This window comes from Dermochelys coriacea, chromosome 6 (assembly GCF_009764565.3).
Source record: "Dermochelys coriacea isolate rDerCor1 chromosome 6, rDerCor1.pri.v4, whole genome shotgun sequence".
In the NCBI taxonomy this organism is placed as follows: domain Eukaryota; kingdom Metazoa; phylum Chordata; order Testudines; family Dermochelyidae; genus Dermochelys; species Dermochelys coriacea.
In genome coordinates, this window is record NC_050073.1 from 40,904,246 (window position 1) to 40,920,602 (window position 16,357).

General features: G+C 38.9%; 1 protein-coding gene across 5 annotated transcripts in view; it reads right to left on the reverse strand.

Moving 5' to 3' along the window:
• Window positions 1–11,648, reverse strand: part of LUZP2 (leucine zipper protein 2) — a 341,273-nt gene extending 329,625 nt beyond the window's left edge. The window contains exon 1 of one of the 5 annotated variants that reach the window (XM_038406161.2): window positions 11,291–11,648. In XM_038406161.2, coding sequence (XP_038262089.1) covers window positions 11,291–11,352 — 62 coding nt within the window. In that variant the 5' untranslated portion in view covers window positions 11,353–11,648. The remainder of the gene's footprint in view (window positions 1–11,290) is intronic. The other 4 variants (XM_038406160.2, XM_043516670.1, XM_043516671.1 and 1 more) reach the window with 4 other exon arrangements.
• Window positions 11,649–16,357: the final 4,709 nt, after the last annotated feature.

The window sequence follows — 16,357 nt, forward strand, 5'->3', positions numbered from 1 at the left end:
GGGAGTAATAATACACTTGTGAGCACAACTATTTTGAGGACAATGTCCAAAGCGTCTCAGCCAGCCATAGAGAGCATGTATTTGAAAACAATCTTCTTACATTAATAATTGCCGTGATTATATCTCAGGTTCTCAATATGTCTAGAAGCTGCTTTACACAGCAGCATATTCATCTTTAATATTATTCTGCACTCAGAAAAATAAATATATTCTTTGGTTACAGAAACTAATTACAGTATCTCTGATAGATTAATGGAGAGATTATTCGGAAGAAATAAGAGCATAAGAAACATTAACTGGTGAAACTTTTCAACACACCTCTCTCTGAGATGATCATTTCCACAGAAGTGATAGCGTCGGTGATTTTTTCCATAAGTCTCCTTTAAATATATAGCAGTTTGATGTTGACTATAGATAAATATATACACATATATTCCACTCTGAAAATAGCAGTTTTCTTGTTTCTGTCTCTCTCAACAGCTTGCAGCAATCTGAACCCCCAAATGTACACTGTACCCAAAGTCATTTGGATGAATGCTGATCTCAGTTACACTGATGTAAATCTGGGATAATTCCATAACTCAGTGGAGTTACTTCAGATTTATATCAGGATCTGAATCATTTGTATTTTTTCCTATTCTTCCCTCCCTGCTCCCCTGCTTTTTCCCCGATCAATGTTTCATCTAGAGCTTCCTTTATTCAGGTTCCTCTGATGTGAATATTTTAAGATGGGTATTAGAGGTACATAATAATAGTAGTAATTCTTAGCATTTCAATCAGGGCAATAATCACTCTCAGACCAGTGACAAGTTTAAAGCCTAAAAAACAGAAAATGCTTGCCTCATTGATTTCAGGTGGGAGTAATCCTGTGCAGGTGGAGGGCAACCCTTGGCCCCTGTGCTTGATTCATTCTGGGAACTTAAACCTAACTAAAATGCACATTCCCAAAATCTGCAAAAACAATGAAAATGTTCTGCACCATGATTTTAACAAAGTTTTTCAACTGAAAACAAATGCAGTGAGCTGGGGCCAACAGCTTTAGCTTCAGTCCAGGGCAATACTAAGAGTTAATTCATCACTCCATATAGAGTACCTGAATGCTCACTGCCAACTTTAATAAGTGATGTACATCTAATGTTAGCTTGATGATAAACATGTGAGAGATTCACACCAGCTAGATTTTTCCTCACTTCCAGCTCGTTATGACCACCCACTAATGAGGGGATAAAGTTTAATAGCTAGAACAGCTAGTGGGGGGGGGGAAGAGAAATAGGGGGGGAAATTCCCTCATTGGAGTAGTTTCCAAGCCCCAACCACCATTACAAAGTTCCTAATAAAAAGAGCCTAAAAGATACAAAATCTAGTGTGGTGTAGTGAGTGTAGGCCTTCTAAGCCCTAAAGGTCAGTGTCGCTCAGGAAACTTGAATATACTTGTGAGCATAAAAGGCCTGAGAGTGAAAAAGCAATATGAATTTTAGACGGTTTTAGAGCTATCCTTTCTCAGCTGCCTAAATAAAAATATATAATTGTGCTTGTTTGGAATTTCCAATTTTTGTGCGGGTTTTAGTACAAATCCAATGATACCCGTTTCTTTCAAATAAGATCTTTACTTTTGCATATACCTTCACATATTAAAGGTGTGAATTTATTAGTATAGATAATACCATAGGAGTAATTTTTGTTCCCCTCCCATTTCTTTCAAATTCAAATGGGAGAAATTATAAAATTATTAGGCCTAGTCTACACTACATAAGTTGACATAAGGCAGAGTGTCTACACTATATGTAAGTCTGTAGTGTAGATATGCACTTAATGTCAAAGGTTTCAATTCTGACAAATACATTTATCTCCAAATTTTGCTTTTGGCTTTTACCACTCATTTATTTTTTGCAATCTTCTTTTAATTGGGGTTGTTGACATTTCTATATCAGAAGAGAAAACAAAGAGACAGTAGAACACACACATGATGGACATACAGTGAACTTACAGAAAGATCAAACAAAATCTGTTGGAAAATACGTGAATGATATTCAAACTAGGTTTTTTATATTGGTAGCAGCAATAGTGGCCACCAATAATTATAACATGATAATAGCATGTGGGAGGATGGGGAAAGGGACTTCAGAACATAAAGAATGGCATCTCCTTATGCAGCAGTCTTATACCTGTGTGTTTTCATAGCTATACCTGGTTACATCTGTGACCCTTTGGAGCCATTGGCACATCATGAAAGCTAGTCTAACCTCGACCCTATCATCTCCTATACCTCCTCAATGTCTCCTATTTGTCTAACACAAATAGAACCATCTCCCAGCTTTCAACATGCCTGGAAGACATCAGCATCTGCATAAAAAGCAGCTGGCTGAAGCTAACCTCTGGAAAGAGCGAGGTGGTATAGGCACAGGAAAGAACTCAGTTCTCAGATTGTCTAGTTGTTTCATAGCCTACTTGTCCTTTTGAACTACGCACTGCAACTAAATATATCCAAATAGTTATGTCTGCAAAAACACGGGTTTCTGCTTCCAGCTCATGACCTATTTTATCAAACCTCGACTTTGCCGGGGTGACCCACACATCTTTGATTCCCAAAGTATATTAATGTGATATATTAAGTAGGAACAAAAGTGCAAATTTACAAAAAACTCCAACTGGATCTAGATGTGGCAGCCCGCTTACTCAGCAATGCTGGCCATTGCAAGCACATCACCCCAGTTCTCATGGACCCATACAGGCTCCCTATTGAACATAGGGTCAAAATAAAAGGCTTTCGTCCCTGCCACAGAATTGGCTCAAGCTACCTGATTGACCATTTAACTATATGAGAGAAGAATAAATTTTACCTCTCCATTCTGAAAAATATTTATTCCTACCCTTTGTTTCCTATCTTTTACCCAGCTACCCATCCTTGAGAGGACCTTCCCTCTTATCCCATGACAGCTTACTTTGCTTAAGAGGGACCTTGTCAAAGGCTTTCTGAAAATTAAGTACACTGTATCCACTGGATCCCCCTTGTCCACATGCTTGTTGACCCCCCCTCAAAGAATTCTAGTAGATTGGTGAGGCGTAATTTCCCTTTACAAAAAACATAGTGACTCTTCCCCAACAAACTGCAGTACTCTGTGTATCTGACAATTTTGTTCATTACTATAGTTTCAACCAGTTTTCCTGGTACTGAAGTCAGGTTTACCAGCCTGTAATTGCTGGGATCACTTCTAGAGCCCTTTTTAAAAATTGGCGTCACATTAGCTATCCTCCAGTCATTTGGTACAGATAGATAGATAGATGATAGATTACAGACTACAGTTAGTAGTTCTGCAATTTCACATTTGAGTTCCTTCAAACTCTTGGGTGAATACCATCTGGTCTTGGTGACTTATTACTGTTTAGTTTATCAATTTGTTACAAAACCTAATGACACCTCTAATGACACCTCATTCTGGGACTGTTCCTCAGATTTGTCACCTAAAAAGACTGGCTCAGGTTTGGGAATCTCCCTCTGCCCCAACAGAGAGAGAATACTTTGGCCTTTGTGGCTATATCAGTACTGATAATGAGTATTAAATGTGAAGCTGATCCATTTCAACAATGAATACCACTCCAGAACTAGGATTTGCCCCCTCTTGCAGAAATGTTACCTTTTAAGACTTAGGAAGTGAAATGTGAGCAAAAACTATGATTGCCTCTCCCCCCACCTCCACACACATACTTGGAAAGTTTTCTCTGTTTGAGTACTTATTTAATTTGCTGTACCAGGAGGAACAAATTACTTTCCCTCAACAACCAATCTAAAGCTACCTCAAGTACATCCTCTTTTTACCACCTGATTGATTCAATTTCTCACACTTTTTACTTCTCTCATCTACATTTCAGTAAAGTCTCACCTTTCACCTGCCCAATACCACAGGTTAATCTGTAGCAAACATCAAACAGAAAAGTCAGTCCAAAATTATGAAGCAGGGATGCGGAAAAAAATATCACCAAGAAGATGTACATGTTGTGCACAATTTATTACCCTGGTTCCTACCATCATAGGTTCAGGAGGCTGTTACAGTTCGCCTAGCAATTCTAAGTTAGGGAACCACAGGAACTGCCTCTACTGCTGTCACTCCTCTGGCCCATGTCAATGAAGCCACCTAAGCACCTGAAATGTAGCACCAAATACTGCTAATCCAACTGCCATATAATACTCTAAAAGGAATCCTGTTGCTTATCAGTGGCAATAATGACGAAATAATTCTTTCCCTTCTCCCACCACTGACTCAATTATCAGGAACCGCAGGAGTTATTGAACGTATGATAGGTTGTAATAGATGCAGCAGCAGTAATTACGGTGATTCCCCACTAAACCATAAACCCATGTATGCCTTATTCAGAATAGAGGGCACTCTAATACCATGATGGGTGGCTGGATAGATAGTGGCATGGAGGAGATAACATCAATGATATCACTTTTTTCTGAATGAGCGTGTGTTGGGCTGGAGGAGTTAAAATATAGCAAAAATTAGGAGTAAAGTTATACTGCTGCTCAATGTACAGTCAAAAGGAAAGAAGGATTTTTTGTGGTTAGTGCACTGGACTGAGATTTAAGTGATATGGGTTCAACTGACAACTCTGACACTTGGGCAAGTCACTTAACTTCTGTTAAGTTTACCTTCTGTAAAATGGGGATAACACTTCCCTTCCACACAGAGGTATTGTGAGCATAAATGAATGAATGCTTGTGAGATACTCAGATGACACAATGATGGGGACACGTAAATAGATATAAATATAGTTCAGAGCACTCTCTCAGAAATTACAGGCTTAATATTCGCCAGCTGGAAAAACTATAGCCCCACCTTTCTCAAGGAGCAGGACCACCTCAGGGATGCAGCATTTAATTGATCTCCTCCCACTTGCTCTGCGTGCCTTTTGTAAATTTTAGTTGGTGGGTATTAGGGCATTTCACACACATCCTTTTTGTTCAAACTTAATATATATTTTAAATTAGCATACATTGATTTTTCTTTCTCCCTCAATTCACCGAAGTCTGATCCTGTTTCTGCCAATTCAACTATAATGAGGAGCAATAAAAGTAGAGGAACTGGGAATTATTGCTCCTCTTCATAAAGAGAAAATACAATAAAAATGTAAATGTATGTAAATATACAATAAATGTAATTTTCTAACATACTGTACCCCAAGGAGTGTGAGGACTACTGTACGGTGAAGAGGAAGATGTTGTTAATATAGGTATGAGAGGAAGCTAAGAAAATATTTCAATTCACCTATGATCACTAATAAAACGATATATAAAAATAGCTATTTAATACCTTCAGATTTATTCTCTCAGATTTATCCTGTGGCACTCAGCACTGTAGTAGTGTCTGAAGAGCTAAATGTAACAATTGAATACCATTTATAATCTGCATCTGAAACCTAGACAGAATATTACAGATTAAAGGATACTAGAAAGAGTAGAGACAGATCAACACCAAAAACTCTTTGTCTTGGATATAGGGAATATTTATGGATTTGTTCCCTGCAAGGCAGCTAAAAACCTATTGAGTAAACCAATGTAATAAGAAAGCACAACATTTTCTACATATCAAATCAATATATGATTAGCAATTCTTATAATGTAGCACTGAAACCTTTAAGGGTAGGTATATCAACACTGCCATTAAAAAAAACCCATGACTGGTCCACGCCAAGTGACTTGGGCTCCCAGGACTCACGCTAAGGAGTGTTTAAGTTCAGTGTAGATGTTCAGTCTTGGGCCAGAGCCCAGGCAATAGGGCCTGTGAGGTAGGAGGGTCACAGAGTTCAGGCTCCAGCCTGAGCTTGAATGTCTACACTGAAATTAAAAAGCCCTTTAGCTCAAGCCCTGTGAGCCTTAGTCATCTAGCACGGACCAGCTGCAGGTGTCTAATTGCAGTGTAGACACATCCTAAAAGTAGTAAGGTGGCACTTCCAGTGAAAAGGCATTGGATAAAGGTTCTTATGTATTGCAAGGTAAAGGGAATTCAACAGACCTCCACTCCCTCCTCTGCCACTTGTAGAAGCAGTGGTGTACCAGATCAAAATTTGTGCCTTCACTCGCAGCATGCCAGTACTTCTCTACCAGAAATTACCAACAAACCAACTTTCATCCCATCACAAGTCACTGAGGTAGTATTTGTTCTTCTGAAGTGAATTCCTGACTGCTTTGTAGTAGCAATTTAAGATTGGTGTGGAATTGTGCAATTAAAAATGCTATCATTCACTCCCCTGCTATTAAACTAATACGACTTGATATTACTGCTGTTATTTGTACACCCATTTCATTATTTTCTTTATTAGCAACATTAGTATTATTAAACTGCATTTTGCAGTGCTTATAGCTATGGTGCCAAGTGTAACATCCTATTTCAATCAAATTATACTGTGTTTTGATCACTGTCAGACTTTGTTTATACAGAAAAGGGTTTGCCACCACAGGACAGGGACAGATGAGTTTCATAACAGGCTTCCAATAACCAAGCAGAGACATAGTACCATGAACATTGTTCTATGTGAGTTTAGAGGAAAATATAAGCTTTCATTATGATGGGTGAACCTCAACTATCTAGGGCCATTGCCTGAAGTCCAGACAAACAAAATGTTCAATGAAATCAAAGAGTTAAATATCTGGCCTTTAGAGGATACATTTAAATAAGCATGCAGAAGAGTGAGCACTTACATGAACGACAGGTTTCAGAGTAGCAGCTGTGTTGGTCTGTATTCGCAAAAAGAAAAGGAGTACTTGTGGCACCCTAGAGACTAAAATTTATTTGAGCAGCTTTCGTGAGCTACAGCTCACTTCGTCAGATGCATCCGATGAAGCGAGCTGTAGCTCACGAAAGCTTATGCTCAAATAAATTTGTTAGTCTCTAAGGTGCCACAAGTACTCCTTTTCTTTTCACTTACGTGAACTTATTCAAAATCTCATTGTCTATATAAGATGGGCTAGAATCTTATGAAATCTCCAGTATTTAGTATACGAACCTGCAGCTAACTGACAGAGGCACACTTTTGTACTCAGATAGATCACTGGGGCTCCACGAGAGATCTCAGGAATGCCTGCATGTTGTCAATTAGTGAATCAGGGCCTTAGATTGTAAGCTTTTTGGAGCAGAGACTGTCTCTTCATATGTATTTGCATAGCATCTAGCACAGAGGTGGGCAAACTACAGCCCGCAGGCCACATCTGGCCTGTGGGACCATCCTGCCCAGCCCCTGAGCTCCCGCTGGGGAGCCTCGCCCCTGGCCCCTCCCCCGCAGTGACACCAGTGCTCTGTCTCGCTGCTCCGGCTGGGCAGCGTGGGCAACGTGGCTGGATCCGGCCAGGTGGTGGGGCTGCGAGTTCCTGCCGCTCTGAGCAGCATGGTAAGGGGGCAGGCAGCGGGTTCCAGGGGGCAGTCAGGGGATGGGGAACAGGCAGGGTTGGGTAGGCATGGGAATCTGGGGGAGCCTGTCAGGGATTGGGTGTGGATAGGGGTCTGGGCAGTCAGAGGACAGGCAGCAGGGGGGGTTGATTGGGGGTGGGGTCCCAGGGGGACGGATAGGGACGGGGTCCCGGGAGGGGGCGGTCAGGAAGCAAGGAGCAGGGAGGGGGTGCATGGGGGCAGGGGCCAGGCCACATGGGAAGGCCTACCCGGCCCTCCATAGAGAGAGTTTCACAACATCGATGTGGCCCTCGGGCCAAAAAGTTTGCCAACCCCTGACCTAGCACAACAGGGCCCCAGTCCTGACTGACTGAGGCCTCTGGGTGCTACTGCAATATAACATTTTATAAATAATATTTTTCATCATTCCTGATGCATAGGAAATACTAGGAGAACATAGTTTGGTCCTTCCAAAAAGCAGGAAGTACAAAAGCGTGTAAAAACTGACAATAAAAAAAAGAAAGAAAGTTATCCAAAACTTTAGAAAATGTCCCCTTGGGTACACTAAGGGTTGACATTTTTTACAGAGTTGCTGGTCCCTAACTCTAATAAGCCTCATCCTGGAGTTGTTATTCGTGCAGTAGCTAGTGACGTCAATGGTGCTTATTAAAACAAACCTCAGATGTTTGCAATTATTCACAGCACCAAATAGTTACCATTTAAAGAAATCACTGGGATTTGGGAAACACCAAAAAAATAAACAAAAAGGATATATTAAAAATAATATTTGCTTCAACAGCGTTAGGTTTTCTTTGCAGTGACACATCATGGACCAGATCCTCAGCTGGTGCATATCAGCACAGATCCAGCTGGGGATCTGGACCCCATATTTATGAAAAACCTGCAGTAATCACCACAACTGAAACTGTTTTTTGGCCTCTGTAAATCCCAAAAGTAAAATCATGTGCACCATTAGTTACGTCAATACAAATATGTTTAATATTAGGTTTCGCTGCAGAGGCCTCACAAAACTATAACAATAAAGTGATGCAAGGAAGATGGCATCTCCATATGCCAAAGAGGAATAAATAGCAACTGCCCACATTTCTCATCAAGTAATTGCTCACTGATTTCAGCACCCACAAACAGGTTACACAGAGATTGCCCTGCATACACGACAACTTGAGAGGAAAGCATTTCTAAAGAAATCTCATGGTAGAAAACTTATTACCACTCATGATCTTTTCTTTGCCTGAGCTAAGCAGTTTCACACAGCAGGATAATAGGTTCCCCTTTTTGCTAAAGCAACTGTTCCTGCAAAGCTGCTCTGTTTGGGTTCCAACCTACACATTAACCATATGTTGGCAAGAACTATTAAATGCCACATACAAAACGGCCTTCTGATGAAGCAGACTAAAGCACAATGTCCTCCCAGTGAAGGACATATTGATAGCACTGTATTGTTTTTTTTAACTACCATCATGATCACAAGAAAATCGCTCCATTGTTTAGATGGTCAGTACAACTGAGGAATAAAAAAATTGCTCTTATATGGCATTCCATTGTTTCAGGACATTTCCTTTTTTATACCTACAAATCCCCATTTTTAGAGTCCCACTTACTTTTCTGTTGAACAGAACATCCAGCATGGTTTCAGAGGAATAGCATAAGTAACAGCTGCATCTTACAATCTATGATTCAGAACCCTGATATTAAAAATTGAAACAGGAATTTAGATTGAAATCTCTCTGCCTGAATGTTGATTCTTATTAAGAACTGTAAGCATTGCATTTGTGTACTATTTATTAGATCACATAGGACTGTAACTGATCTTGTGCCTCTCAAATCTAAGTTTTCTTTTCAGAGTAGCAGCCGTGTTAGTCTGTATTCGCAAAAAGAAAAGCAGTACTTGTGGCACCTTAGAGACTAACAAATTTATTAGAGCATAAGCTTTCGTGAGCTACAGCTCACTTCATCTGTTTGTTTTTCCTGGAGTTACACTGATCACATATGGCATTCAAATGTCGACTTCAACTTTCTATTCATACCTTGGCAAATTGCAGTGGGAAGTAAAATCCAATTTTAAATCATGAGCTATTTACTGAAGTTCACATATGTATCCAAGCACTGCTTTTCTTGTTAAGATGACAGATTTCCTTTTTAATGCTTTTGGGCCAGATCCTCAGTTGCAGCTTCGGCTCTGTGCCTTTATCTTTGATAAAGTATATTAGTTTTTTTTATGAAATATGGAAATTATGTGATAATTCCCTTTCTTTCCTTCATTTTAACTAACAGATACATTGGCAGCCAATGAATCCCTCATAAAGCACTTCACTCAGAAGCCCTTTTAAGATGAAAAATTACATCTGGAAAAGTTGGCTCTCTGTTCCCCCCTTTCAAATTCAACTCAAGTGCAATTTAGCAAAGAATATACAATTTTAAGATAAAGTAAAATTATTCATCTGAATTTCACAAGACTGATACTGAATGTTTCTTCAGTCTACTTATTAAATCAAAAGGGATCCATGGATAATTACTGAATCACAACACAGACTCAAAAGGGAATTGCAAGATATTTCGAAGAATACTGGAGTGATTCACAGTGATTGGGACTGACTAATATTAAAACCTAATTCAGAAATATTTTAAAAAGACATGAAGAGGAGTAAGACATTCCACCACTCTGGCATATTTCACCAACATTCAAACCTTTGGTAAGCCTGCAACTTCACTCTCTGCATTCTGACCCATTTCTTCCATCACAAACCTGCAGGTGTGAGGTACTCATTTTCAAATACGAGTTAAATATGAACTCCCATCATCCCTTAGATTAGGGGGCAGTTAGAGCTTAAAATGGGAAGTTATCACCCATATCAGTGTTATCCGCAGATTTTATGGAAAGATACTAGGAATAAGTGGATGGACATATTTCCCTGATATATACAGACAGACACACTCTGTGATTACATGCCCTAGGGATGTAGAAGTTTACTGAGTACTTATTAACAAACAGAAATGTCAGTTAGTTGTTGATAAGCATCAGGAAGCTAGAAAGCTAGTGTCAACAGCAGTGTCATTTGAAAATGTCTTCACCTAACATACCTAGTATGTACAAAGTATTAACTTTCCATCAGTGAACAGTGTGACAGTAGGATAGCGTGTTATAGCTTTACCTTTCCATTGCACATGCTATGCCTCCCGCATTGTGAACATACTCTCTCCTAGGAAAATTTATATCTCAGAATGCTGCAGTCAAGTCCTGATTTTAACCTGTAATAGACAATGTTCCTATTTTCCCCATGGTCTATTGTACATTACAGGAGAGTAATGTTTCTAGATAGCAATAACTTTTTAACATGTTTTCAGGCATCCTGCTGCCACTGCAGCATCTTTCCTGTGTTTAAGATGAAAAACAATAAACCTTAAAATAGGCTATGTTCAGATGTAAAATCCTCACTGCAGTAAGACTGTTCCAATGTTTATTTTATTTTTGCACTCTAATGGGGAAAATGTTTATTATGATCTCAATTTCTGTTCTTTGGCTCCCTGATTTGCACTGGTACACAGTTCCCTTGTTATAATTGCACTGCATATCAAGCTTATTGTCGTGAAACATTTTGTTTCGTCACAAAAGCATTAGGTTATTGTAGAGCAATCAGCTTTCCTGGGAAAAAGGCAAGGGCATAAATAAGCTGGAGTAACCAAGTAAAGATTCAGAATCTCTCAAAGTATCTGGGGTGGAGGTGAGGGGAAATGGAATACCGGTAATTTGAAGAAAAGACACTCTGAACTTACAACCATAGAAGAAGCTGGAATCTCTATGATTTGAGACAGAAGAATGAATCTTAAAGACAAACAGCAGACAAAATAAGAGAACTCCAAGTAAAATAGCTTTCTGTACTCACCTTGTGCTGAAAACTAGAACAGGGAAAAGAAGCAGCAAGTAACAAGCTGAGATGAATTTCATATTGTAGATTGTCTTTTGTTTTTTTCTTTGTTTCTTTCTCTGTATCCTCTTTTCTTTCTTTCCCTGTACTTCTGATTTCCACAGCTCTTCTTCTCAGAGCAGTATGTTCCGAGTGTGCAAAGGTCTGTAGATCTGGAAAAGGAGACAGACCAACAGACTGACTAATGAAGGGAGCTTAGCTTGCGGTTTGAGCTTCAGGAGTGATGTCACAGGCAGTGGAGCTGCTGTTGCAAGCCTATTGCCTGATAGGCTGTGATTATTCAACATAGTGACTCTATTGATGTCCTGAAGGATTTGTTATTACTAGCAGTTTAAGTGGCAAATGGGAAGAGAAAACACAGTGGATGACACTTAACTCTAAGGATATAAGAGTGCATAGCTGACTTGTAGATTTTGCCTGGAAGAGTGAAGAAAAATAATACATAACAAATCTACTCTAGTTATAAGTTGTATTGCCTACCAGAAGGGGATCTGTACAAAGTTCATTGTAGAAAAGTAGGTACCACTTATTTAAGGTAACAATCAACCTGATGCATCCTGCCTAGAAAAGCTGTCCTCTACAAAGTAGGAATTAAACCTTATTGTTCTAATTTGATATTCATACAATCCTAGCTTGATGCTAGTAGTAAAACGAGAAGAGCAGAAATAGGTTTATACATTCTGAAATGTTTATGTCATCTTTACAAAACATTAATTGCCAAGAGAAACTCTTAAAAGGCTTCAGATTTTGTTTTTTTTTCTTTGTGTTTATGGGCTTTCTGATCTTGATTTAAATAAATCAGTGGTTGATAGAGGTGCTTGCAGATTTTAATCTGCTATTTCCTCCCTCTGGGTTAAAGTCATCAGGTGGTAGAGAATGAAGCCCCTCACTCTCTCCTCTCAAATAGCGTGTGCCAGAAATAAAAGGTACTAAATGTCCTTACCTTGCAAGTGATACAGACTACAATACATGCACATAATAAATGTTCAGCATCTAAAGTATGGCAGAAGTGTAGAATTTAAACAGAGAAGTTTTATGTAATGAGAACAGCTTTTTCTGCAAAGTGAATAAGGCAGCTTTGGTCATAAGGAAAGGGAGCTCAAGTTGTTTCCATACTTACTTGCTCATGTAAAAAAGGGTTCTGAATTTTTAAAGTTCAATAATGTATTATAGAGGGAAGCTTTCAGATTTAAACCCACATTTCTGTTGCTCCCTGTGGAGCAGAATGGGAGACATTTGAACACCATTACAATAATTACAGATCCATTAATTGCAGCGAGTGGGAGCTCGGCCCACAATACTGGCCTCTGGGGAATTAGTCAGACTTTCCCAACACACACACACACACACACACACACACACACACACACAAAACCCAATACAATTCAACTCACTTTTGAAAAGTGTGTCATTTGGGAAATAAAATGACAGCACACATCGCTAAAAAATAGGAACTCTGACCGCTCCCCCAATCAGTGTTTCCTAGTAGTAGCTTCCTGGTTCAATATGGTTGGTCCAGTTCAGCACGATTCTCCACAGCTTGGGAACTATATTAATTTGAGGCAATATTTGTGTCGTTTTCCTCATTACACACCACTATCAAAGAGGCTTATGTTACCATGGTTATTAATGATTGGAGAGTAAAAAGGTCATAAAAAGCACAGCCTGCCCGTCAGTTTCTCGCCCAGAAAATGCCAAATTTCCCAGGCTATCAGGCACCTCACCTATGGCCATATGCCAATAGTTTAATCCTTCCCTCATCCCCTTATGTGCATACAAAGTTGACTGATGAAAGGGCAATGGTGCATCAGGGGAATGCAGCAAAGCCAGATGAGCCTGCAGTGAGCTTTTGGAACCTCATGCAGTTCTACAACATGAACAGTTATTTCTGAATTCTGTTACTGTTCTCCCTCTTCGCAGAAATTGTGTCTTTTGTGGGAAATTACAGTGCCCAAAATCGTCTTTTTTCCTGACATTTTGGCCATGCTGTCCTGAGAGATCTCAAATCCACAAATGGCACATTAATATGTGACAGAGATTGTATTGTTTAGCTACACAGAAGTATGTTAAGTGACCATCATTCTACCACTTGTATTCAGCACTCGTTTGCATTTGCTATATCCTAACCAAACAAAACTATTGAATGCAGAGATACATGAAAATAAGTTCTATGTCTGATTAATGATGCATTTGTGCAGTGACAAGCACAACAGTGCCCTGCCCTTTCACAATACAAATAAGTAAGTAATTACTCCATTAAGGTATTTTCCTGAACGATGTAGTCAGATTAACCAGCAATATCCTCTTAAGCAGCTTGGAAGTCATAGGAAGCAGATTGACTGATGCAGGCTGAGCTCTCATCCCTATAGTAAAGAATATCTCAGGTGTGTTCGGGTGGGGGGGGAGTGAGGGACAACTGTCCCCCTAAAAGACAGCATTTACACACTCAAAATGGTTAACTATGGACATAAATGCCCACCTATAAATGCAAGTGAGAGCACAAGAGAATCTACCTTTTCGCAGGCAAACCTCTTACCTGTCCTTGGGAAAACTTGGCCACTAGTATGCAGATGTTGCTGTTATATGCATGGTCATCTTGATTTAAGCCATGTAAAATGTGGAGAACTGACCTTGTTTTTTCCATCTTTCATTGTGTTATATATATATATATATATATTATATAAAAACTGGTCATTTTAAAACCATGTTTTAAAAATGATTAATAGCTTTTAGAAAATAAATGACAGATTGTGTCTGATTTTCGTTTGATTTATAAAAATAGCATTTATATAATTCTTTGCATGTTGAAAATGCTGCCAAATATTTAATAATTAACTTATAATTGAATTAATTAAAAGACAATTGGGGGGAAATATTCCATACAAAGAAATCCAACATGCTCAAGTCTGAGGAAATGCAGATCCTTACAAATCAAGGATTACTATTCCATGGCTGGAATTATGCACAGTCTTATTAAATAAAATAATTGCAATCAGTCTGGAGAATAAAAGTTCTTCCGATTATATGGTCCTTCGCCAATAGCCATGCCCTGAATATAAAATAACTGAACAGGAAACAACGGTCCTGGTACTATACAATAACTTCCAGTAATGCAGTAATTTTTTTTTCATAACACCAACGAAGCTTATTGTCACACAAATTCCTGCAGAGTTGGTTACACACACTGACAGTTTAGGCTCCCCATTCCGTACTTTGTTAGACAGTTTTGAGGAAGAAGATGAAGCTAGAGACCCCCTTTTGAAATATAAACACATCTTTCCCATATCAGAAAGACATCCATGTACGCATGTGTTTTTACATTATTAACTAATATAATGAACCCTTCAATCTTGAGTGGATACTTTGAGAAGTTACCATAGTAATAGAGAATCTATCAGCTTTTTAAAATGATAAAAGTACACATTTTATCTATTTGAAATGTGCAAATGTACTAAAGAGAAGTGGAGGAAAACAGATTACATAAAATATTGACATATCTTGCTGCAGAATATTTATCCCAAACCATTATTTCTAGTGTTTGGGCTATGCCATTTCTGTGCAAATTTTACAATAAGGTAATAAACTATGCCACCTCAATCTTACATAGCACTTTTTATCAGTAGATTAACAAGCTTTAGAAAGGGGGTAAGTATCACTATCCCCATTTTACAGCTGCGGAAACTGAAGCATGATAGAAAAGGAGTACTTGTGGCACCTTAGACTCTAACACATTTATTTGAGCATAAGCTTTCGTGAGCTACAGCTGAAGTGAGCTGTAGCTCATGAAAGCTTATGCTCAAATAAATGTGTTAGTCTCTAAGGTGCCACAAATACTCCTTTTCTTTTTTGCGAATACAGACTAACATGGCTGCTACTCTGAAACCTTAAGCATGATAGGACAGTGACAGTCCACTGGGAAACACTGTGTCTCATATACCATACTACCACTGTATTTCACAGAAAGTGAGATATTTTGAAACTGACTTGAGCTATTACACAGAATTCTAATATATCCCTCTTTTTGACTCCTTACAGAAGGTGAAGTCCTTTTGACATTCCACTTATCTCTATTTTACAGGGACAAAGAAACACATGTAGAATTATACAAGCTAATAGCGTAGAATACTCTAAATAAGAGCACATTAATGATTCTCTTTAAATCAAAGAGAAAATAAAAGGCCACAAAGGACAGAAGTTTGGATGGTTTTAGTTGGGATTTCTATCATCCCTCTGATTTAATGTTCATTAATGATATCTGACTATAGCCACATCCTTATTTCTGGTCAATTAATGTGACAGCTTCAAGTCGTTTTGCATTCTTGAATAGATCGTAGTATTCTCCAAGACTTCTCTCCAGTGAAGAATGAAAGAGATTGATTTAATGGGCACTGTGGTTGACAAGACAAGTTTATCACAGCAGGCACATGGAACGGCGTGATTTACCTGTGCTTCATGACACATGTATAGAACATTGATAAGTCAGCTCATTCTCAGTGGACAGAAGCAGATAGTCACAAGTGGGCGCAAGCAGCAAGAACTGGATTGTGTTGTCATATTGCAAATTCATGTCCTTTTTTTCTATCCACCCACAACCTTAGATTTCCTTCAGGATTTCATTTTGTCACTTTCTGTCCATCATTCTAATCATAGGACCCTTTGGTGCTGCAAACTTCTCACAGTTTACAGTTTAATACTGTAATGACCTAAATGCTTGCTGTGCAGCGCTAAGTGCTCCCAACCCCCACCCAAGTCATTAGGAGTCAAGATGTATTCATAGGAAGGGCCTCCAAGATGTGACCCTCAGCATTATTGAGGCATTGTGTTAATGTGATGCTTCATGCTTTGTTTAAATTATTAATAAAGATGATCACTAGATGCCTCACCCAACTCAATACACTGCCATTGATCACTATTACCTTTGTTGCCCTTCAGACAGTTTTCCTTTTATGCAGTAGTGCTCACATTCAAGACAATCGGGTTGATTTAGATTAAGCGTCTGAGAGGCATAGCACCCAATGCATTACT